This window comes from Rissa tridactyla, chromosome 11, assembly GCF_028500815.1.
Source record: "Rissa tridactyla isolate bRisTri1 chromosome 11, bRisTri1.patW.cur.20221130, whole genome shotgun sequence".
Taxonomy (NCBI): Eukaryota; Metazoa; Chordata; class Aves; order Charadriiformes; family Laridae; genus Rissa; species Rissa tridactyla.
In genome coordinates this window covers 19446434-19472213 of record NC_071476.1, presented here as the reverse complement: position 1 = coordinate 19472213, position 25780 = coordinate 19446434, and the positions used below count along the sequence as shown (strand labels likewise).

General features: G+C 45.7%; 2 protein-coding genes across 4 annotated transcripts in view; one reads left to right on the top strand and one right to left on the bottom strand.

Moving 5' to 3' along the window:
• The window catches only part of CTNNA1 (catenin alpha 1), a 121895-nt gene that overhangs the window by 50904 nt on the left and 45211 nt on the right, over window positions 1–25780 (bottom strand). The gene's annotated exons all lie outside the window — the stretch shown is intronic.
• LRRTM2 (leucine rich repeat transmembrane neuronal 2) lies at window positions 6765–10558 on the top strand. 2 transcript variants are annotated; one of them, XM_054217679.1, is made up of 3 exons: window positions 6765–6979; window positions 7816–8173; window positions 8956–10558. In XM_054217679.1, exons 2-3 carry the CDS (start codon window positions 8144–8146, stop codon window positions 10075–10077), a joined length of 1152 nt encoding a protein of 383 aa, XP_054073654.1. In that variant the 5' UTR covers window positions 6765–6979; window positions 7816–8143; the 3' UTR covers window positions 10078–10558. The 2 variants fall into 2 exon arrangements, with proteins under 2 accessions (XP_054073654.1, XP_054073653.1); XM_054217678.1 differs by having other exon boundaries at window positions 8528–10558.

Below are 25780 nucleotides of genomic sequence, written 5' to 3'. Positions count from 1 at the left end.
TCCAGGCCCACCCGCTGAGAGCTGGATTTCGCCAAGGTTCGATACAGCGAGTTTCGCGTGAGCCCTGCTGTTAACGGGAGGGCACGGGGCCAAGCAGCAGTGGCAGCTTCGCGCTTTTTAGGCAGACACTGGGTCAAAAATACCCAAATTTGTATCAGATTGGGAGGGTAAGAACAACAGTGGCGGTCCGGGTTTGCTGGGAGGGGTTTTTTTCGGTATAATATAGCTTATATTAAGAGTTTTGAAACACACTTTATGCAACCACAATCCAATTTCTGAAGTGCTAAAGCCCCGATCAATATAATTATCCTGTTGAGAAGAAAAACCATTTAGCAGCACTAAAATGAGGGTATTCCAGTTCTCAATTCTCCAGGTGACAGGCTGGTTTGAAATACCTGGATGAGCAGCCTTTAATCTAAAACACGGAGCCCACTCTCCAGCAGAAATAAAAATTAAACAGAATCCGGGAGGGGGAAAATTAGGATGTTGTAAAGTCATTAAGTTTAATGAATTATTGAAGATTCGTCACCTCCCTGATCGAGTAATTTGATTCTCATCACAAAAGGTAACTGAAAAGTGACCGAAATTAAAACCGGGAGCTCGTTCTGACGAAGTCACAGCCTTCAGCAGACCCAGCGTTGGCCCGTTCTTCACTCCACCCTCAAAAAAATCAAAGCTGAAGTCTCCAAACAAAGTGAAAATTAAAGCTACTCATTTATTGAGCGGTTAGTTTGCTGTTCCTATGCTCGGCGGACAGGAAAACCGAGACACGGTCACGCTGGAGAGTCCCGTTGAGCGCGATGGCTCTGTCCCAGGCGGCAGCTCGGGGCGCGCTGGTGGCAGTGGGTGCTGCCTGCACCCCCAGGCGATTCACCCCCAAAAAATCGGACACCTGACAACTTCACCGCACAAATTAAAAGCCTGCTCCGAGACACAAACCTGCAATTGCAGCTGCTTGTGCTTCCCGATGCTTTCCCACCGCTTTACCTATTGCGCCGTGACCATTTTACCGAACCCGTGGCACCCCCCCGTACATGTGGGTGGTTTTTTCCGGGAATATCTTTGGATCTAAGATATATACTCATCTATTATGTAGAAAGCCACACATTCAGCTATTCCAAGAAGTGCCATTTTACTTCTCCCTGGGTGCCCCTACATCACCATTTTAAGGCGAAGCAGGAGCACGCTTTTGAAGCGAGTCCACCCATCGCTTCCACTTTGCTGGCCCCGGCTTCACCGCCCAGAAGAGCCTGGGCGCGCGAGGACCAGATGCCTTCTGGAGGAGAGGAAACCCAAGAGATGGTTTCCACTAATGGACATTCCAGTTCACGAGACCAGAGCACAGCCAGGCCTACGTACAATGCCCTGAAAAGCAGGCAACGCATACATTAGAGCCTAAGCGACACTAATTGCGTGGGGTTGATCCAATCCTATTAAGCTACACCCCATGTTAGCACAGAGAGAGCTGTAGAATCTAAACCCGTTAGATTTTAGCAAGGCAGCTCCAGTTTATTTCCACCTTGTTGGCGTTCAAAACTTTTAGCACAGAAGCTCGTCAAAAGTATTAACAGAATTTCCTTCTGAAGGCTGCAACGTAAAACGCTCTGCTAATTGAGCTGCGGTGATTTAACGGTTTAGGGCATATAGCTGCTAAGCCGGCTCCTTCGTTAGGGCTGGTGCAGCGGGGCAGGACGGGGTGAACACGATGAAGACCAGCACCTCCGCAGCTACAGGGAAGGACCCTGTTGTCGTTAACATCTTAAATCATCACAGCCAATCCCAAGCAAGGCCTTGGCCCAGAGACAAGGATGTCAAGTTTCGCCCATCTGAAGTTTCTTGACTTGTTTTTTTTTTTTTTTTCCATAAAATGAAACATAAACCGCTAACCGTGGGATCAATTACGCCCAGTTAGATCCAAATGGGGATAGCGGTCGCTGGGGCACACGAAGAACAGTACAGCCTGTGGCTGCCCGAACCCTCCAGGGCACGTAAAGTCACTGAAGATCGTTCTTGACCACAAGAGTCATTTTGCCCAGGCTCCCACACGCCCAAGCCCCAGAGATCCTACCCATCAGTTCTACCCTACAGCTGAACAAGTCCTGCTTGGGCTAGTCTCTCTCTCTCTCTCTCTCTCTCTCTAAAGTAATATATTGTGTTTTTAAGGCTCCAAGTGAGAGTTTACCACCTCTGGGTAATTTATTCCAGTAACCAATTACCCTCACTATTAAAAAAAATTATCCTTGTTTCTAGTCAAAACTTTCACTGAGAAGCCAACTAACGACCCGGCAGCACAACACATGCGTTCTCTTATGCACGGGATCAGGAGGACTCACAACAGCGAAGTGTGAATGTTCAGATTATTAGTAGGATTTTTAAATAATCAGCACAAAACTCTGCTGAGGGAATCGGAAGCTCTGCCGTCAGGAAGCAGGTATCAGATTCAGCAGATTTAATAGGGTCATATCGACCGTGTCAATCATTTTGCAGTATGATATCACAGCTCTGTCCAGTATCAGGGATAATAAATTTAGCCACAGTGCAAATTTACTTTAAATCAAATCAGATCTTTATCAGAGAGGGTAGAATTGGTGTTAAAAATTGCTCGTTCCCCCCACCCTCTGTAATCTCTGCTCTTCCACCATCATCGCTACCCGGCTTGGAAAGCGATTCAAGCAGTCACCGCCACATCCTCGCCGTCCCAGCTCCCACGGCGATCCCCGCTAGGCTCTGGGTTTAATCACTGAAAGCAAAAGAAAGGGGATTTGTGTACAGGGAGGCAAAAGCGGAATCACCATCTCTGTCACAAAGCATCCCCTTTGTAGGGCTGCCATCTGAATTCAAACAAAAAAAACCCAAACAACTGAACCAAGTTTTTCCTACAGCTGTTGATGTTAAAATCTAACCCCAGCTGATTCACAAGGGGAACAGAGCACGGTTTCGCGGTGCACGAATGCAGGGTCAGCAGCGCGTGTATTACAATTAGAGCCAACTATCAAAAACTTGCATTGTTAATCCCAACGGTTCAGCATCAGTTTAGGTTAAACTAAGCACACAGAGCTACGGAGAGAAATGGTGCCTCCTGCCCGGCACCCACCCCGGCAGAGCCCAGCATCCCTCCTCCCCAGATGTGAGCCAGACGTGGCACCGCTGTGTGACCCAGCGCCACACCGCCCTGCCTGCCGCCCAGCACGCAATTACCTAACAAAAAAGATGGTTTGCAGAGAGGTTTCTGCTTCAGGTAATCTGTGAATCGGCTTCCGAGCTGTTTGTACGACAGGCAGCATCGTGGTTAATGATGGTGATTTAATAAGTGAAAAATGAGTGTTTGGCATACCCTCCTCTGGGCAGGCGGTGGCAAAGGCAGCTGTACACCAGCGTGCCGCCGCTCAGCCAGGCTTCACGGGGAGGCAGGAGATTTAGTGCTCAGATTCACTTTGTCACATGCTTCATTTTTGCCTTGACACCTAGCCTAATTACACGTCTGCAAAGGATAAGCGCCCGTACCCCTCTATTACCATGATACAAGGGCTGCAAACGAATTCCAGGTATAATAGTGCTGATTCAAGACCAGGAAGGGTAAGCAGCCAAGTACGCCACGCATGAATTTCAGCGGTGTTTCCACATCTGAGGTGCGATGGTGGAGGAAGCAGGACCACGCGCTGCTCTCTTGTAGGAAGGAGTCTCCCATGGCGAGCCCGCAGCTCACCAAAGCACGGGGGCTGCATGGCAAGAGCCTGGCTCAGGATAAAGTCGCCACCACTGTCCCTCCCGCGCAGCTCGCTGGGCCGTGCTGCTCCCACCCTGACGTCCCTCCCCACTGCCAGCCTGACGCCCCCTGGGTGCCCACAGGGAGGGGAGGGCTGGCTCCTGCGCTCACCCTGGGACAAAGAGGAGTTCGGATGTGCGACCAGCGCCAGGAGCAGAGAGCTGCCAGACAGCGAGCTGACAGTCACCCCAGCACACGTGTGTCCTTTGCTCCCAGGAAGACAAACGCCACCCAACCCATGGTGCCCTGTCCCATCCCGAAGGACGTCTGCAGCTCGCCTGAAGAGCTGGAGATGTCTGTCGACGATGCATCGCCTTGCATGCACCTTTTTCTCCTGTGTCCGCTTCTCGGGCTCGCTGCTAACGCAGCCCCACCGCAGCGCATCCGAGTGACCGAACGCGCACGGTAACGCTACAGCCATACGTCTGGGCTCATCTCCGCCGCCTCACAGCCCTACTGACACAACACAGAGGCTATCGTTTAGCAAAAAAGCAGCAGATACTCCCAGGATCCCAGAGGTGCTAACGTCCAACCAAAAATTAACGCGCTCATTTCTTCAGGCAGGAGGGCGAGCTCTCTGCTCGCCCGGTGTCACGCGCGTGGCTGCAAACCCCGGAGCCTGTGACCGCAGGGCTTGCCAGCCTCCGAGCCCACGGCACGAGGAAGTCACGCAGCCTACATCGACATCAAGTAAAATCAGCTTATTTGTTGTTCTTAATCCACTAGGAAGGCTTCCACAAGATGTCAGCCTAACTAAATGACAACGCTAGCCTCAGGGTGCAATTCTACTTTTCCAGCGCGGAGGTTTAGCAGGAAAACCAGCTCTTTTGCTGCCGAAGGAGCGGGGTAAGGGAGGAGCCCCCAAGAGGGTTATTTGGTCCTAGCAAGCTCATCCCCGAGGCAGACATGCCATCTTTCCTCGCCCTGTCACACGTGACGATTCGGGCCGTTACTTGGAAGCGCCCGCTCTGGCAGGAGTCCCCAGATGGCACTCGTACGTGGTTCTCCTCGGCATGCGAGCGAGTTTGAAGTCTCGGGAGAAACACAATTGCAAGAGTTTTGCGGGCAGCTGGGGTTTATTCCCAGCCTAATACACCTCCACACCCCAGGCAGCTCCCAAGGAACAATGTGAATATTAGTGGAGAGTTCCAGGCTTAAGAGAATCAGATGTATGCTTTCGGTAATATCTGTTACTTCACGACAAGCGCACATACAAACATGTTTCACTAAGAAAAGCGCCCATAAAGTTTGCGTTAACAGTTTCCCAAACAGGAAACTCACTGGCAAGGTGCTAAATAGCCCTTGTTTGGTTACGGGCCAAAGAACGGAGAGCTTCAGAGAGGAAGAAACTTACCGTGTTTGAACATTAACTCTTAACTCTGTGCCAAATTATACAATCTTAATGTGGGAGGAACCTACCAACAGATACGGATGCAAAAAAGCAAAACGTTTCCAAAAGATACCTAATTTCAGCCTCCTGGTAACAGCGAAAAGAGGCAGCACAGGAGAGGGGTAACATTTGACCTTATAGCCATTGTCATTTTATTAATTACACCCTTTGGAATGTTGTTTTTAAATGTTATGTTATCGTATTTAAATGTTATTAAAATTCACATCAACACCCCAAATGAGGATCGCGCGCCAGCTGAGCTGCTCTGAGAAGCACAACCACAGGTACCACAGGTCCATCAGACAGCTACGGCTGGATTTCAGCTCTCTCCTCTTCGTACAGTGAACATTAAATGGGAAGAAACTCTTTAAATCACAGAATGGTTTGGGTTGGAAGGGACCTTAAAGCCCGCCCAGTGCCACCCCCCTGCCCTGGGCAGGGACACCTCCCACCAGCCCAGGGTGCTCCAAGCCCCGTCCAACCTGCCCTTGAACCCCTCCAGGGATGGGGCAGCCACAGCTTCTCTGGGCAACCTGGGCCAGGGGCTCACCACCCTCACAGCAAACAATTTCTGCCTCAGATCTCATCTCAATCTCCCCTCTTTCCGTTTAAAACTGTTCCCCTTCATCCCATGGCTCCCATCCCTGATCCAGAGTCCCTGCCCAGCTTTCCTGGAGCCCCTTTAGGGACTGGAAGGCTGCTCTAAGGTCTCCCCGAAGCCTTCTCTTCTCCAGGCTGAATAGGTTTACATAATTTCTTTGCGCATATTTCTTTCACTCCAGAGCAAATGTGAGAACACTTGCTATGGCAGAGCAATTTAAGAAGTTTATCTAACATTTCCTAATTCACTTCATCATTAAAGATAGTTACTTTGCTGATGGGTTTGGGGGTGGGTCGTCTTGTTTTGCTTTCTTTTTTTTGGGTGGGTTTGAGGTTTTCTTTGTAAAGAGTTCATCTTCCTCACCCCTTTACTTTCCACTTAGCGCTTCCCTTCAGCCTGCTCTGGACAGGGCAGCCCACCGCCGAAAGAGGTACCGCCGTCGGTCTTACGGTTACGCCACGGGACAGGGAAGGGAGAAGCACGTAGAAAATCGCAAGTCTCAGTTTAAATAGGTATCGCGAAGGAACCAAGCTTAATAACAAAGGTAAACGGCTGTTTTATCTTAAAATCTTCTTTTGACACAATTCATCGTTTTCTTCCATCAGCACGGGAAGTTTCTTATTCTCAGCTCATCCCATGCCTTGAGGTTGTAAGTGATACCTCGCTGCCACAGAGTGAACATTTTCAAGTGCTTTCTACTACGTTATTGCTTTGTATCTCAAGGTGAAAATAAAAAAGCTTATCCAAGTCGCTTGGAGCAGGGAACTAGCACCCCCCTGCCTCATCCACATTCAGTCAAGGCCGGAGCAGCTGCTCTGAAGGCTTTCCTGCACACGCAGGCAAAAATCCTAACTAAACCCAGAAAAAAATTTAAATCAAATCTGTTCATTTACCTTTCAGTACCAGCTGTCCCAGAGGAGAGTTTGCTCCAGATAAAAGGGCAATGAACTTTTAAAACAAGCGGCCATGACAGCACATTTGCCCCCTCCACGCTGTGCGGCCAGGGACCGGCTTGGCTGTGACAGCACGGACAGCTTTGCAGGGTCACCCTTTCCGCAAACGCTCATTTCTGCGCCTCTGAACCCCAAGAGATAACTGTTCCGGACCTATCCCGCAGCGAGATGCTGACGGAAGTAACGTCCCCCCTTTCCCAGGGGGCATATGGCACGGGAATGTAATGGGGGACCACAAGGAAGCTCTCAAAGTGCTCCGAGCCCCAACGGTAAATGCCACACTCCCATCTTCCTCCCCTGCACTCCAGCCTCCAGGAAAAAGCAAGTACAAAAGCCACCGTTTGGGGAAGGGGAGGGGGAATAGATTTTTCTAGTTTCATAACTGCGCGCTGTCAAGCTGGATCCCAATTAAATTTTTCCTGTGCCGTAGCGCAAGCTTTTGCTTTTTCCAGAAATTTCTCATCGCCCGAGCTGCCCGCTCCCGCCGGTCGCTCCCGGGCTGGGTGCTGGACTTTGACACACCACCTTCGTCTCAACGCCCCGTCTCTCCCCTGCCCGCTTCTGCAGGGACCGCGGTTGTTAGGCGAGGGCTTTCAGCTGCCAAATCCCTCTCACCCCTGCGAAAAGCTGGTGCTCGCCAGCATCCTCTATTCGAACCGTGTATATTTTGTATCTAAAAGTTCCCTTAATGCAGCGATATTTAACGGCAGGCTGGCAGCAGCCAGCACTAAGGCACTTCCAACCGCAGCTCTGCGCTGCTTTTAACGCCAGCGGAATTCAGCCAGCACAGATGCAGGAGGGGGGAGCGGGGTGGTGCAAGTCTTTCCGATTCCTTCTATCGCGGGGATGAAGGACTCCTACCATTGATTTTTCACCACCCACCCCCCCAGCCCCCCCCCCCACTCTATCAGTGGTCTTTAACACGATCACAGTATGCACCACAATGCTTTAAAACAGCAAAGCTTCTGGAAAACCCAAACAAAAGGAACGTCACCAGGTGACGTCAGTCTATATACAGCCCTGTGTGGTCGCGGCGCATAAGCAAACCCATTCTTGTACCGCTTCCCTGAAAAGCTTTTCAGTAAATGCACTCATGCTACTACAGGAGCTTCTCTCAGCAATAAGCCACCCATCTGCCATCAACAAGTTAGGACGAAAGGAAGCCACAGCTGCGGAAAAAGAAAACGTGAGCTTCAATTAAACAGCTGAGCAGCCACCGAGGACGGAAACTTGTATTAAGCGTCGATTTAAAAATTGCAGACCTGTCAGAGGAGATCAAGCCAGCGATTTCAAAAGGAATATTCCAAGAGAGCATCGTGGATTCAATTTTGCACTAATATCAAAGGACGCTAACCCCAGTAAATTATTCAAAGGCTATCGTACATTAGAGCCTTTTTACAGACTCACGGCGTTGAGTCTAAAACTACGACTGAATGCAACCTCCAATGTACTCAAAAGAATGGGTAAGTTCCTGCGTTTCTCTATACCTTGTATAATGAATGACCGGCTATGCTTTAAAGGAGCAGTTAGGTGCTATAGCAATTTGTTCTGCACTGAACCTTATATAAAAAAAAAACCAAAAAAACCAAACGTTTTCCGATCGTGACACTGTAATCCTCTGTAATCGAGCTAAAGACTCAGCCTAAGTGTAATATCCAAGTATTCTGTGTTTCGTAGTTAAGTTGTTCCTTGCGTTTAGAATTAGCTTGTCGGAAATGCATGGCAATGTTATCTGCAGTGAAATCTTCCGTCGTGATGTTCAAAGTATACTGATAAGGCTATCCTATCTTGTTGTTTTCCTAAATTATATTCTGCAGGCTTACATTTCAAGTGGCCATTAGGGGCTCGTATGCTGGCAGCACTATATGCAATGAGTATGGTTTTAAAAATGCTGCCTGCCTTGGGCATGGCTTGTCCACCAAAATGTCGCTGTGAGAAGCTGCTCTTTTACTGTGACTCTCAGGGGTTTCACTCAGTGCCAAACACCACTGAAAAGGGCTCGCTAGGTTTGTCACTGAGGCACAATTCTATTTCTGAACTTGAAAGGGATCAATTTGCAAGCTTCAGTCAACTTACTTGGCTTCACTTAGATCATAATCAAATTGCAACAGTCAGAGAAGATTCTTTTCAAGGACTGTATAAACTTAAGGAATTAGTCTTAAGTTCCAACAAAATCTTTCATTTGCCAAACACAACTTTTAGCCAGCTGCTTAACCTGCAGAATTTGGACCTCTCTTTTAATCAGTTATCCTCTCTGCACCCTGAGCTCTTCTACGGCCTTCGCAAGCTACAGACCTTGCACTTGCGATCCAACTCCCTGCGGACCATCCCGGTCCGCCTGTTCTGGGACTGTCGTAGCCTGGAGTTCCTGGATTTGAGCACAAACCGCTTGCGAAGTTTGGCTCGCAACGGATTTGCGGGATTAATCAAGCTGAGGGAGCTTCACCTAGAGCACAACCAGCTGACAAAGATTAATTTTGCTCACTTCCTCCGGCTGAGCAGCCTGCACACGCTCTTCTTGCAGTGGAACAAAATTAGCAACTTGACGTGTGGGATGGAGTGGACCTGGGGCACCTTAGAAAAGCTGGATTTGACTGGAAACGAAATCAAAGCCATCGACCTAACAGTCTTTGAAACTATGCCTAACCTTAAAACCCTCCTAATGGATAACAACAAGCTCACCACTCTGGATTCCAAGATCCTAAGCTCGCTGAGGTCCCTCACCACCGTGGGCCTCTCCGGCAATCTGTGGGAATGCAGCCCAAAGATCTGCGCCTTGGCCACATGGTTGAGTGGCTTCCAAGGTCGGTGGGAGCACTCCATCCTCTGCCACAGCCCCGACCACACCCAGGGAGAGGATATTCTGGATGCCGTGTATGGTTTTCAGCTTTGCTGGAATTTATCGACTGTTGTTACGCCCGCGGCTACGACGACGTACGCAGATCCCACCACCGAGTCCACGAAAAGAATAAGCTCTTCTCATTTCCATATGGGAGACAAAGAGATTCCAACTACGGCAGGCATGGTCGTTACCACCGAAGAACATTTCCCCGAGCCAAACAATGCCATCTTCACTCAGAGGGTAATTACAGGAACAATGGCTTTATTGTTTTCTTTCTTTTTTATCATTTTTATAGTGTTCATCTCCAGGAAGTGCTGCCCTCCCACATTAAGAAGAATTAGGCAGTGCTCAATGATTCAAAACCACAGGCAGCTCCGATCCCAAACCCGGCTGCATATGGCAAATATGTCAGACCAAGGACCCTATAACGAGTACGAACCCACCCACGAAGGACCCTTCATCATCATCAACGGCTACGGACAGTGCAAGTGTCAGCAGCTGCCGTATAAAGAATGTGAAGTATAATACCTACATGCCATCAAAAATTAAACCAGATAAGTAACCTATTTTAAAATCGTAGGGGACCTACATCAGATTCTAATTTTTACAAATGTTGACATAAAGCCTAATTTTCCAAGCTACTTAATGGAAACATTGTTTATGGAGTGGTGCAGTATTTTTTATTTTTAAGTTTTTTAAAAAATAGATCCATAATATTTTCAGTGTTAAAGAAGCAATGATTACATTAAACTTGCACTCCTAATGTTTAAAAGTCTAAAAAGATGCTCACCTCAAACTATGTAAAATGTTTCATGTTCTGTAATTATATGGCTGTGTGTAAAACGTTTATACTCGAGTCTCCATATTCTACTTTTTCTAACGAGAAGAGTCGGAGGGGAAGGATACTGGAGATCTGGGCAGGGATGCGTGGGGGGACGTACGCTCCGTTTGTTCCACTGCAGCTGGAGGATCCCAAACGCTCCAGCTGGCTCCCTGCACTTTAAAAGCAGCCGGGAAGGATGATTTTCCTCCTCTGATAATCTCACTCCAGTTAAAAAAAAAAAAAAAAAAAAAAAAAAAAAAAGGGGGGGGTGGGGAAACAAAAAACAAAACCCCAGCAACGAAGGTCCAGGTGGGGATTTTTTCCAGTGCATTGGGGACCGGTGAGTTTATTTTAAATACAGTTTTCCTATCTGCATTCATAGTTTGGCTTGCTTAACCGGACCTTGCTAAAGCTCCCAACAGATAGAGACAGGAGCGGTTCACACGGTCACAAATTAGCAGGACGGTCACAAATCAGCAGGACGACTCTCCAGGCGCTTACAAAGTAGGCAGCGCAGCTTACTTCGGAAAGCTCAGTGCGACAGGATCGATTCTAAATATTAAGTGCATTTAATTCTTATCGGCTCTCTGGTTTGGCTTGATGATGCTTTTTCATGAATTCAGGCTAATTACTCACGGCTACGAACAAACGGCATTTCAACACCTTTTCATGTGTAAATACACTTAATGCAAGTTTTTCTTAATTAAAAGTAAATATCAACTGGGAGGTTAAGGAGGAGAGGGAAGGAAGGAAGAAGCCTCTCTTTGTCCCCCCGCTGCCCCCCCTAGCTGAGGCTTCCTCTCGCCTGGAAGCTATTTTCATGCACTAACTCCACTGGTTCCTCTGGAGACAGAATTAGCCCCTGTAATATAAGCTCTCACTTGTCCTCCTCTTCCAAAATTCAAGGTAATTATCACTTTAAAAGAAAATAAAAAAATAAAAGCAAACCCCAAAACGTACCCTCTGATAAGTTAGGAAAATATAATTAGTTCATAGAATAGTTCACTGAAGAATGTTTCGTTTCTTACTTGATACGGGACAGAATCTAGCGTGCCGGTTTAAAAAAGATCATATAGAAACATATATACACACACACGCACCTCATTTTTAAGGAGTAATTTGATTTCTTTCGCCAGAAGCACCATATTGCTATTTATACTATATTATGAAATTATATGTAAATATTTGCAGATCTATGCAGCGCTGGTGGTACTCAGATGCCACGGGGGCGGGGGGTGGAGGGGGTTTGCAAAGGATTACATTATTTTTAAGTCAACTGCTCAAATATTGTAAACGTTCTAACCAAAGCTAAAAGGACCAGAGAGATGGAAGGTTTTTTTTTATATATATATATACATGTATGTATAACTAAACAAAATGTGTTGTCCAATGCTGCAGTGTTAAACAATTACCAGCACACACCGTCGAAGAAAAGAAATTCCTCACAGTGTCGACATACCTTGAACAAATCAGTAATTACAGTATGCTAATTGTGTTGTACTAAACTCTTCCGCCAACTTTTTAAACAGAAAAATCACTGCATAAAAATCTGTTTGCTATTTCACTCTGCTTTTATATATCTGTATTACCACTTAGTGAGGTATTTAGGGTGCAATTATACAACAGTTTGATGTTTTATTGTGAAATGAATTCGTCCAAGGCAATTATAGCAAGCTAAGTGTGACTTCTGTTAAGATTTTACATAAAGATTTTTCAATTACTGGTTTTGAAGATATTAATTTGCATCATTTTACTTTTACATACAGTGCCCTGATTATAAAACAAATATTTTGTTTACTTCCTGTGACTCTGTACTTTAACGGAAGAGATTCGGTGAAGCCTAATGGCTTTCCATAGAGCTACCTTTGAACCCTCGTAACTGTTTATACTACGATGAGCCGATTTACACCTATTCTAGGAAATCAATTACTGCTTTTAACCGAATACAATAAATCCTGCAGGGCAGGTGGACAAAGAGCAAATATTCTGTATGATTAAATGCCACAGGAGCCAGACGGCCAGACCTAAGCTGATAAATCCAAGAATGTATTGGTGTCCAAGGGTATTTAGCTGCCTGTAGAAAGACTCGCTTCATTCCTTACCAGGAGTAAGAGCTCCCAGCTCCTCCCTGACGTCCAGGCTTTTCTCTGGGCAAGGCGACGAGCATCGCTGTCTCAGCAGCATCCTGCCCCTTACCTCGTGCTAACTTACACGATGGGCTGCACTGGGGGGAACTGGAAAGCAAACTACTCTTAGGAATGATTTTCACGCACGGCTGTAGGGTGCCAGCAGAGACAAAGTTATAACCGAACTCATTCATCATACCAGCAGCCAAGTAATCTTGCTACACTACCATCAACCATCAGATGTCAATGCTGAACTCTGGTGTCCTCAGCTGCATTTGCAAGAAGGAATTCCACCTTTCTCCTCCACGCCCCGTGGAAACCCTCGCTGTCAGACAGCTCAAAAGGCACCACGTCAGTCTTCCACATGGTAATGAGAAGTGGCTGCTTGACGGAAGCACTGAGGTTCCTCCCAAGGAGGTGCTTTCCCAACGCCCCAGCTCTGCGCACAAGCCCACTCCATCTTTATTAGCTTGTAATTATGCCCAAGAAGAGTAGAGACAGCCGTTCCAGCCATGCTGGATTTAATCCTCTTCTCCACCCCAGCCACTCATACCAATTTTCCAAGCAGTGCTCCAGTGTCTCTCAAAGCAAACGCACCCAGGCACCCAACTTCTCTCCCCCACCAGTATCCCCAGTTCCCCCGGTCCTGCAGCGCTGCCTTGGCTTGCGGGAGGCCAGCAGACACAGCCTGGCACAGCACTGTTCGATTTTTACTTTGACTCCGCTACACGCTAACAGGCAGCCAATCTCCCAAATGCCATGGTTTATGTCTGCCATTTCCAAAACCATTTGTTGCCAGGTTCCAGGCGTAAGCAAAGCAATTCTGCAAACATTACATTTAGGGTAACAGGTATCATAAAACTCGCAGAATGTCAAACACTAGCGGTGAAGTCAACTTGAATCCCCTTAGGAGGGACAGCAAACAGCAGGCAAAGCCATCGCTCTATACAAGGACACAACCAGAGGCTGTTAATTTTTGGTTTATTATTTTTTATATTTTTTTTTTTAAGTTACTGTCTTCCATTCTCAATTGCTTATAACTCTTCCAGGCAAGAAGGGTACTGTAATAATTGTGTTACTCAGCAGTGTCCAATTTATTTTGTACATGGAACAAGAACCACGGGGATTTGGGTTAAATTCATCGCATTTCAGTGTGGGCGCTGGCTAAGGACAGGAGGTTATAAAGTTGCTCTCCCCAAATACCACCTCCATTGCATGGCCTCAGTTTCTACAAGCATTAAGTGGCATTATAGGTGCTTCACCACCTCCAGGCACAGCCTCATGCAAGCGTTCAGGGCCTTTTAGAAATGAAATTTCAGCCTGGAGAAGAGAAGGCTCTGGGGAGACCTTGGAGCCCCTTCCAGTCCCTAAAGGGGCTCCAGGAAAGCTGGGGAGGGACTCTGGAGCAGGGAGGGGAGCCACGGGACGAGGGGGAACGGTTTTATACTGAAAGAGGGGAGATTTAGAGGAGATCTGAGGCAGAAATTGTTTGCTGTGAGGGTGGTGAGCCCCTGGCCCAGGTTGCCCAGAGAAGCTGTGGCTGCCCCATCCCTGGAGGGGTTCAAGGCCAGGTTGGACGGGGCTTGGAGCAACCTGGGCTGGTGGGAGGTGTCCCTGCCTGGGGCAGGGGGGTGGCACTGGGCGGGCTTTAAGGTCCCTTCCAACCCAAACCATCCTGTGATTCTGTGATTCTCCTGCTCTCAAGACCCTGGTCCCATCCAAAGATCTCCAGGCTCACTGATCTCCAGCCAGCCTCTCCTCCTCCCCACCTTCACCTCAGTGAAACGCAAACCCAGCCGCACAAGTTCAATTTTTGAGTCATCATACTGGAACAGGTCTGAATTAATGCTTTCAGTTCTCCTCTCATTAGTCGCTCTGCATTAGATCATCTTTTAAATGCACACAACTAAGAATTACTCGATAAAGAGTAAAATGGGTTAGCGTTTAGCCTCCGCCTGAAGTGTTCCTCTGCACAGAGCTCCCATTTCCTATCAGATGGAAACATAATTAATGCCGCTGTATCAATGTTTGTTTTTGTTTGCTTTTCCCCAAGCAGAAATTATCTGATTTTTCAGCGATAAGCCCAGCCTGCATGCAAATCTAAGCATCTGAGCTTACATCCCATTACCCCCCTTAGAAGACAGTTGCTAATATGTAAAATCAGAAATATCCAGTGGCTTTAAACTAGAATTCTGCACTGCACACTTTTTTTTTTAATGTGTTTAAGTTAATTTCTGTGCTACTTTAATGAAAATAAAGTTGATGTCATTCTGTGATCTGCGTAGCTATCAAAACCCATCTGTTCAGACCTATGAAGTCTACCCAGAAGCTGAATTTCATCTTTCTTATGAAGTTTTCCATAAAAATTAGAAGTTCAGAGAGGGATACAGTATTTCTCCTCCCCCAAATAAAGGAACAAGGAGACAACAGAAATCCAAGGCAGTTGCCCAGCAGCAGCTCCTCCCTCCGTCGCAGAGCCCCGTACGCTAGAACTGGTGCCAGGCTTTGCTTTGAGAGCCATCACGCCAGCAGGATGCTTAAAGCTCATTTCAGAGTCATCTGGAAATTCAGCATTTCACATCTTGTACAAAAACCTTTTGAGAGGTATCTGGGGAAAGGTAAACAGAAGCTTTGATGGATATCATCAAGCCTCAGACAGGGAAAACCACCGCACAGCTTGTGCGCCTCTGGGCTAAGCAATGAAAAGCTGCACCTTCAGCCACTCCTTTGTTTAAAAAAAAAAAAGGGGGGGGGGGGGGGAAGAAAGAAAAAAAAAAAAGGAAAAAGAACCAAACAAAATCCACCCCATTTTTCTTTTTACCATCACGAAAACATTAGTGAGTGAACTATTCTACCAGCTTAGTGACCAGAGATTAAAAAGGAGTCTTAGATGCATTGTATTTAAATTATGTTTAAAGAGCCACTTTCTGGTGGGAGGGGGTGTAAGTAATGGAGTAAAACAAAGTGCAGTGTACAGAAAAATTTTGTTATTAAAATTGTGTATACTGTAAAACTGAATTTGCCTCTTTCTTCCTCCCTTTTCAAACAGAGGTGTCAAAAGCTCATCCTTTCATAATACATAAAGACCAGTCTACATCCTCTGCAGCTCAAGAGCGCACCAGCACTACCCAAAGCAGAGAGGTCAGGTTTGGGCCGGTCCATTTGCCATAATCATATCAAATACAGCACTTGCTAGTTTCACTACAATAAATGAGCTGGTCTGCACGGGTTCTGCTCAAAAAAGATGTCTCTTGACTAGCAAAAATTCTTTGTATAAGCAAGATGAGAGGGCGAAAGCCAAAGCAAAGGCCCTTGAGACTGAAGCCCCGTGAGAACCTGCATGAGAAGCACCACAGGCAGGAGCATCCCCTCCAGCGGCCGGTGCGAGCCGTGGCACGGCCCGGCAGATGCTGGCTGCTGGGCTGCCGAGTCCTGGCTCCAACCCTGGGTCTTCCTCTTGGGTCCCCTGGTAGACCAACCGTTGGTCATGGTGCCAGGCAGGAGCCTGGCACTTCCAGCAGGACCACCTTGCCAAGAATTTAGCAAGGACAAACGATCCGTATCATTTAGAGACGTCAAACTAGCAAGACATCACTCCAGCTCCAGATTCCAGCCATCTAGAAAGTGTCAGAAATACAGCCCCTGTACAAAAAGTGTTCTTTGTATGGGCTACTGCAATGAACGTAACGTTCAAAGTCAGGGTGCTTCAATAACACGAGAAAGATTTCTGATTTAGAGAAGTGACAGGTTCACGAACACAACCCAAAAGCCTTGATACAACAGCTAAAGAAAAGAACACGTTTCAGGATGTTCCAAGATGATTACAGGCGCTGAACTGCCAGCTACAATCTTTTGAGTAACTAAGCCTTAGCTGCATTTACTTTTTTTGCAAGAGGTTTGGCTGGAACAAGTTCTCAAGGGTTTTAAATGTCAGTTGGCTAACTGCCTCTCAAATCCTTCTAACGCTTCAAAGCGGCACATGATAAATCTATTTTCCTAAATTCTCAAAGAGACTAATTTTAAGATAAAACGCATCTCTCTCAAATGCAAAACCAGTTGTTTTCACAAGGAAAGGTAAGATATATAAGAGGAAAAAACCCCCACTGTATTCTGAGCGTACTGTGCAAAACCTTTAAATGCAGTTAGTTAGAAGGAAACGTCAACATCACTAGGAACTCACTTTTAGATGTAGGCTGTGTTAAGACAACTGCAAAAAAATTGAGACTGAAGAATCTGACCGGAGAGGACTGCACAAACGAACTGAAAACTGCAGCGCATCTGGGAAAGCGCCAACTCCCTCCTCCGGTGAGTGCCCAGGCTCGGGAACAGAATTCAGTGCTCATCCAGGATAAATCCCTGATGTCAGTATTTCCTGTAATCTGTCCTTATGGGAAAAAGCTTTATGAAATCATCGCGACCTAATCAACAGTTTCATTCCTGTTAAGATACTAGGAACACAATTGTACTGTAATGAATTAAAGCTCTGTCATATTTGACATCAAGAACCATGTGCTCTGGGAGTTACCCCATGTAACACCCAGAATTCCTACAAATGCCTCGTTCACAAAGCGTCACATTTATTTCTGTGATGAACAATTACAGAGGTTTGGCTACTAAGGGCATTCAGCAAATGTTTCTGAGCTTAGAGGTAACCAAAACGTTACCGTGGTGTTTCCGCTGGTTTTAATCAACAAGATTTAAGAAATATCACTTTTTTCTTCTTTCTTAGTCTGCTAAAAGGACAAGACCAAAGACTTAAAATATCCCCCAAAATCATTTGAGACCTTCTGAATCGGCAGCATGAGAAGCTGCAGCGGGGAGCTGAACGGTGAGCAGAGGGGAATATAGCTGGAGTGAAACACAGCGTCCCCTCCCCGGTTTGTAACCCAAACACTTCCAATACACACACCAGCAAAACCAAAGGGGTATTCTCTACCACCAGGACATTTTAAGAAACTAATAAATCTTCTTTTAAAAAAAAACCAAAAAAACAAACCTTTATTTTAAGTGCTGTTCGAGTAATTTACCCCTGTTTTCTCCCAGCAGGCTCTGCCACCTGTACGTTGAATACTCGAGCAAACCAGACCCAGAGAAAGCGCTGGTTTTCTTTCCCACCAGTCCTCACCCCTAAGGAGCGTGCAGTGCTTCCGCTGTCTGACGCAGGTGCATCACGCTCTATACCAGTTTAAAAAAAAAAAAAAAAGCAGCCTTATTTCAGTGAAAAGTCTCGAAGTCAGTGCAAAAGCTTCATCCATCGAGAAGGTGCTTAAATAATGAATGGGTCATAATTCTTTACAGTCAAAAGCAATTAATTTTCTGTGTTATAATCAGGAGAATAAATCTGAAAAATCCATTCTAATGGCTCTGAATCTGAAGGTAGCGTTGCAGCTGAATTTTTAATCTTAAAATACAGGAGCAATGAGGACTTCTGCTGTTCAAACATACAATCTTCTACCAAACAGAAGAGCTTTACTGCATATTTAATAAGTAGAACGGGTTTTGCAAGACCGCATGAGACTAAAGACAGCACTAGATACAGGAAACGCATTTCAAGTAGAAAGGTCCTTCCAAGATTCTTCTCAACCGTATAGCTGCAAAAAGTCTTGAAATATCTTTTACGAAGTGTACAAAATACTGCAGAAAAGCTTATTGCAAAAAGTAGCTTTACTTCTATGTTTGCAAAGAGCTAAAAATATTGAGAAGAGTGTTAATGCGAATCCAGCTCAACCCTACAGCAATATTCTTATTAGGATGCATTTGCTCTCTCTTCCCTTTAACTAACTCCTAAATAATCCATCACATATCCAGCACCTCTGCCTCAAAAGCCATGTGCTGTTGGCTGGGACCATCAATTTCTGCCCTCAAATAGATTGCTTCAACCCTGATACCCCCTTAAGTTTTTAATCTTTCAGAGAAGAACAAAGTGTAAAATTAATAGAGCTCTTAGTAAAGCTAATAATGACACAATCTGTTAGCAGTGAGAACATGGGAAGGGGACGGGGACACAGACAACAAGCGAGTTTCCATCTCTCAAGGCACCACACAGGAGTTAACAAGGGGAGAACGCACAATTTCACAACCTTTGTTAACAATCTCTGCTTTGAGTAAGTCAAATTTGAGCTACCCGAGCCGACTGCCTGACCCAGAAGGGAGTCACGCAGTGAAGATCCTCAGCACGCACCTAGCGAAGGATGCGAGTCAGGGACAAATTAAGATGGGAAAACAAGAGAGCAAGCCATTCTGCGAGCCCCCGGGTCTAACCACATACCTCTCATTTAAAGAGCAAGAGATATTAAAGCATCATCTATGCTGTCCTCAGGATAAGACAACACACTTCAGTAAGGACACAGAGCTCCTCATTGATCGACTCTAGCCCTGAAGCACGCCATCCCCAACCAAAGAGCAACATCTGCTGTGCCAAGGTCTACCGAGACTTAGGGTTAAACTCCATGCCTGAAATTCCAGTTGAATAATTTTTAAAGGTTAAGGAATTCCTCCTCGATCTTTCCGGATGGTCCTGAAGATGGGAATAGCTGCGTGGCTGTTCACAGGCAGGGCAGACCCCCCCCAGCTCAGCAGTCGAGGGAGCAGCAGACCCGCAGCACCAGCAGCCCAGGCTGGTAACTCCTAGTGACGGCTGGAAGCTGATACTTGAAGGTATCAAGTGCATATCTTCAGGGTTCAGGCCTTCAAGGATTTAACAGCCACAGGGCAGGCAGGAAGAAAAAGCCATCTCTGGTTTATATTCTTCTCTACGGACGACCGGTTTAGCTCTGGGACCTCTATTAGCACCGCGGCAGCTGTGGAACTCGGAAATAAGAGAGCTTTGACTACATGACAGATGCTTTTTGCCTGCAATTAGCATCCAGTCCTAAGACACCAGCAACTTCAAGAAAGGCTAAGGTCAGACGTTTGATTAGGCTGAACTACAGAAAAAAAATACAGTAGGCTTTGGCAGGTACTAAATCTCTAACACGACAACTACACTCCTGAGTGAAACAAAAATACCAGGTACCTTTGACAAGTTGCTATAGTCTATAGTGACAGTTAACTTTTAGAAGATGTCTGTAATTCAGTAAAGGATGTACAAAGTAGCGTGCTCCACGTCCCACGTGTAATGAGCTTTTGCCGGGTATCAGCTCTGCCTGTTAGCGGAAAACAGGTCTCTAGACCAGCTAAAATATGTCAGGCCTTTGGATGAGGGACATCTGCTGCACATAGTTAAAATAATGAAACACCCACATAGCCCACCGCGTAACATAATGTAACAGTGAAATCAGGACTAAGGCACTTCAGATATTTACAGACCACGCGTGCAACTTCAATATACCTTCAGCTGGGAACTGCTGAACAAGTTGCAATGCCTCTTCCACTCCAAGTTTTGGATTTGTCGGCCATGTAGGTATTTATTGACAAATTTGAAACTTGGAGATGACAAATTTGAAACTTGGAGAAAATGCACAGCTTTGTTCCAAATCTGAGAAGTGTTTATGGAACGAAATCAAAGCTCTTGCTGCCATGAGATGCACTTACCAGCAGGGACTGGCACAGCAAACGCTACCTGACACACGGCAAGGTTCTTGTGCAAAAACCACTTGCAGTAACGTCAGACGGAGACCTGGGACGTGGAAGAGCTCAGCACCCTCCTCTAAGGCAGCTCAGGTCTACTCCAGGATCTCCCCGTGACTAACGGCCGGCTGACAGCACGCCGTAAAACACGGCGGACAAATGGAAGCACTGACAAAGTGGAGAACGACTCCAGTGCACCACGCAGATAAATTCCAGGGATATTACCCCTTCATATCTACAACTGTCTATGGACAACAATTAACTTGACAAAGCATGCCAATGAGAGTGTCCAGAGACACATGAAAAAGTTTTATACTACATTCAAATGAGCTGATGCTACCAGGCTGCAGGCTGCTTGCTGCCTCTTAGCGGGCACTCCATCATTCCAATATACCACGGTAAAGCTGCATCATCAAAACAGGAACTTTCCGACACCTACTGTTACTGTCCATTTATTCAAAAATAATGATCTTCATCAGGCAAATGAGTAAGTGATCATCAGCTTTAAAAAACAGTTTCAATTGTTTACGCGAAGCCAGCAACGTCGCAGCACGTTGTGTTCACTGCAACCTCTCTGGCTTCAACCTGTGCCGTAACAGTCAGGAAAAACACTTGGTCTCTACTTACTGACCATCAGACACCCTCTGAACAATGAAATACAAGGAAACCACTCCGAAAAGGTGAGGTTACATAAATAACAAGACAACGCAACCACCTCATTCCACTAAAAAATTGATTATGCACACATATGCAATGAATAAAAGAAAGTGTAATAGAGATGTGACACAGTAAATCCACCTGAAACAATACAAAATATATGCAACCAGTGATCCTGGGGTACTAACCGAAAGCAATATTTAAAATTAAACCTCACCCCAATGACTAACGTGTAAGTTTACCTATGGAGGGCAGAAAAACCTTCTAAAAATTCAGTTTCCAGAGAGGTTTGGGCCTCTGCAGATGGGAATCTCTGCACAGAGACAGCTTCAAGAGCAGAGATTATACCTTAGTACCAAAATCCTCTGTTATTATGTTAACCAATAACTTGACGTTATCTTTATCTATATAAAAGTACATCGACTCTCACCATATCATCTTACACTAAACCTATATCTGTTAAAATTATGTGCCTACTACTTCCAACTGCCGCCTGCCGAGCTTTTTCCCATTACCAGCAGCAGATCATCTGTCCTGCACTTCGGGCCTTTCCTGGTCGCCTAAACCTCCAGCTAGTCGAAGTGTTGCTCAGTTGCCACAAATCAATTTAAATGGGTAAACTAAGCTAAAAATATTACTGACTTTAATCTAGGGTGGGGGTGGTTTTGAATAATTACTGTATCCTGTTTCCTACATTTGCTCACACAAATGTTTCAAACTACTGAAAGAATTAGGGCTAAATGACGAGTCCACGTACTTGACGCAGACCGCTCACAGACACAAGGTGCCAAATACGATAAAGAACAAGAACAGGTTTCAGAGATCTGAGCCAGAAAAGAAAAAAAAAACAAAAAAAACCCCACAAGAACAACCAACCACAAAACCACACCATTCTGCTCAGAAAAAAGGATTTCTTTGTGATTATTAAAACAACTTCAACCAAGGCCATCGCACAGCTCGATTTCTATTTTGACACCTGGTTTGGTTATTTCTTTTTTTATGTAATGCAGTTATAATCAGGAAAGGACTGTTTTACCAGTGCGTTTTCAAAAGCATTTCACTGCCTTTGAAACAGGTATTTCAAATTAGTAGCATATTTCCAGTATCTTCATTAATATTAAAAAAAAAAACCTCCAAAAGTCTTGCTTTCCCCGTATGAGAGCTATACATTATAACTTCACTCTTGCAGAGTCTGTTCCCTGACAAAAAAAAGAATGTCAAGAGAACGCACAGGTTAGCCTTCTTCCAAATTTCATAACATCTTTTAACTTCCATGGCAGCTGACCAAAACCTTCAGGACTGCTCCAGGCTAAAACCCACTCCTAATCCCTGTAACTTACCCCAGAATTCCCACTCGAGGGCTTGCTGGGAGCAGTGGAAAATGCAAGGGGTGGTTAGCAGGAGCTGGGGCTGGTTTGTAAGCAGTTCACATCTTAAGGACAATCGAATCTCGACCATATGAAGTGATAAATTTCAACCCCGGCCCATGCAGAATCCAGTTACGCGCTAACTTGTACATCCATCCATCCATCCATCCATCCATCCATCCATCCATGCCCCCTCGAGCTCCAGCTGCAGGGGTAACTAGCAATTTCATTCAAATATCTTCACAGGCAACAGTAACTGAGCAAGTCCTTTAAAATTACTGTCTAGCGCTGTCAATGTATTATTTCTTAAGGGAAAAAAAGTGGTATTGCAACAGCACGAGGTAGTTTATTTATTTTTTACTGCTCTTTTCACCTGTGATGCAGGGGAGGAAGGGAAGGGATGAAGAGAACTATCTGTCTGGTCTGGAAAACGACAGATTCTCAAACATTTTGTACTACTTTTGTGCCGCTGCCAGGTAATGGAGCTACCGGTGATCTCTTAAGGCTTATTCTTATATATCTAGACAAGTGAACAGCGGAAGTTTTATGATATAGAGCACACAGGTTCTATACCTCTGCAACACATTTCCACCACTGAGGCAAAAATATCTACTCGTACAGATAAGCAATGGTGGGAAGAGTGCCAGGGTGCCAAGAAAATCATCCTGCAATAACATGCATCTTTTTCTCCAGAGCTCAGAAGAAAAGTGAAATTGGCAATAATACATCATATGCTAAAACTGAGTTTTCATTGAACTGAGTTTTCCTGGTTTCCATTAAATCATGATGCTGGGGCAAAGTTCGGACTCTAAGAGCCAAAACTGCACTCAGTGTTAACAAAAGCAACATACCTGAAATATTTTGCAAAATGCAAGAGGTTTATGTTTCTTGTTCCCTTGAACATGTTTTCCAGTTGAGCTCCAAGAGCCAGGGTGAAGGACTCTAACTTGTTACCCGGTTAGGTTTGCCAGGTCTCCCCCGGAGAGCAGCACGCTTCCTCCCCAGAGACCTCCAGGGGTTGGCAGTTCATGCCTCACCAGCAGATGGGAGGCAGAAGAGTGTCTTGGCTCTGTTTTACACAATTCCAGATGTAAAGAGGTTATTTTATAGTGGGTTCGGCATCTTACTTCTTTAGGAGCTTGCCAGCTTGTGTCCTTCCCTCCCCACTGCGAGCAGGCAGGGTGCGTGATGGTGCCGGGGCTCAGCACTCCAGCACCCCAGGTCCAGGCTGCTCTGCCACGGTCGGTGGTGCCTCTGGAGCAGGGGGCTCCTCCTGGGCCATCCTGGACCGGAGCCCCAAGCCCAGCTCCCACCCAACCCGGCAGAGAACATTAGAAAACTCTGGAAGGCAGTGGAAAAGCAGCACATCGGCATCATGCTGCAACAACCAGCCCCCACAGTCTTACAGTGTGGGTCTACGCAGGCCCTAGAGACACACCAGAATTGCTGGCAAAAGCTCTGTTTTAAACCTACGGTGTTTCTTCACGCAGCATGTAGGTGAAAACGACGCTGGATCACCCCCGATTGCTGTGCGAGCAGGTGAGGCCCAATCCAGGCTGCTCACAAATGACAACCCAGGAGCTCAAGGAGGGCAGCACAATATTTTGTCAATACTTACAGCTGTTTCCTCACGAGCGATTTTGTTGAATGACGACTAGTTAAGCTTGGCTACAGGTCAATTCATCTCACTTTGGGTATGGCTGGGTAGATGGGAGTAGGAGAATGGATGGGCTAACGTCTCAGAATACCAAATCAGAGGGACAAAACGCTTCTGCAGGAGCCACGAGACAGCTGCTGGGGCTGGTGAGTAATCCGCTACTGCGGAGCCGCCTTCACAGGCATGATTTTTCATTTTGATGTTAATTAGTAACCTTATCTAAAGAATATCTCAAGTTTTCCCTTCGCAAATTACATGAACTAATAGATACATCCAGAAAAAATGAAAAGCAGGCTGAAGTTTACACCCGCAGTAATTGTAAGAGCCTTGAAATATTTTAGTTTTTATCATATTTTACATGCATGGGAAAGGCTTTAGAAATAGAACAACTAAAATTGGAACAACACAGACCCCTGCAAAACTCAAATTAAAAAGAGTGAGCCAAGACAGCATATGCCCTTTCCAAGAGAAAGAGAATGCATTATAAATCTGGGAATAAAGCCACCTAACTCCTGGCAAGACATCTCAGAGAAACAGATAATAAAACAATCCTACCAGTACAGTCATAAGACATTCAAAGCTAGAATTAATGTATCCTTTATTCATTATTAGAAATATAAATAGCTTTAGTTTGCGACAGGTTTTAAGTATTTCCTGTAGGAAGGGATTCAACAGCCTTAACCTGCAATATAGCAACAGAAAAACCCCTAGATATGAAGTTGCCTTCGACAGGAAGCAAAAGGCATTAAAAAAAAACTGGAAATAGCATCGAAAGCTGACTAACTGTCGAGGGACTAGCGAGCAAGCACTTCTAGATTTCCCAGCACCAAAAAGCAGAAGTATCTCCTCTCCCTCCCAACACGTGCGCGTCAGTGGCTTCGCTTGCCTCCAGAGAAGACACAATTGCTTGGAAGAAGAACGCCCTTGCTGGCCATGAGGTTGGCCCCAGCGGTGGCAGTTAAATAAAGCCGGCAACCTTATTGCCGTCACCTCCATCTACCTACAGCAAGTGACTCACCCAGGAACCCTGCCGGATTCAAAAGACACTGAAAACGTGGCTTGCCTAACGTCATCCCTCCCAGAGACACTACAAGCCATTATTTACTAAGCTAATTAGCCAGCCACCCTTGCAGATAATGAGAATGCATTAAAGTATTTAAAATTCCGGCACAAGCCTGACACATACAAAGTGGCTGCCCTTCTTCAAAAGAAAACGAATGTCAAAGGAAATAAACCATTTAGGAACAGTCAGCAGATCTGAGGTGGAGCGGGAAGGTGGCATCACCTACGGGAAGCGTTTCAGAAAAAGTAAGCAAAGCAAAGCAGAGCGCTATGGGATGCAGAGGTCTTTCACATCTTTATTGTATCAGCCTCTACTTGCAAAGAAATCATTAGACATGACTTAAATTAGCAGTAGGTAGATGATAAAGCAGCAGCTACTCAAAACAAAGAGAATTAATGTACAGAACTGTACAATCTGGCACAGAAAACCAGGGAAATTGAATGTACTTAAGCTGACAGTGATCTGAATAACCCAGCTGGTTAAATTCAGTTTTACACCAAGAAATAAGCTTTAACTGACTATACACTTCACTGCAGCCTAGTACTGAAAGCACCCTTCCCTTTACATAGGCACTGCTCCAGAAGCGGGTAATATAACCAAAGTCAGCCCAAGTTTACAAAATGCATAAAATAAATTAATCCATCTACTGGAAATGACACCAGGAAAACTCCCAGGAGATACTGGGAGTATCCCCGAGTACTTGATATAGTCCTGCTCTTCCAAAAACACTTCCTAAACTCCAGTTGAGAGTATCCGTGATTTTTTTTTTTTTTTTGGAGGGGGGGGATGTTTCTACAGCACTGCAAAACTGATTGAGGATAAAAATTTAGAGGCAGTTTGGAGATTTCAGCACCTGTCACCAAAGAGCCAGTTTTACGTTCTCTGTGACTAAGTCTTCATGAAAGCATACGGGGGAGCATCGGGACACAAAGATTTGCTGCTTAATTACCACCTTTTTCTCTACAC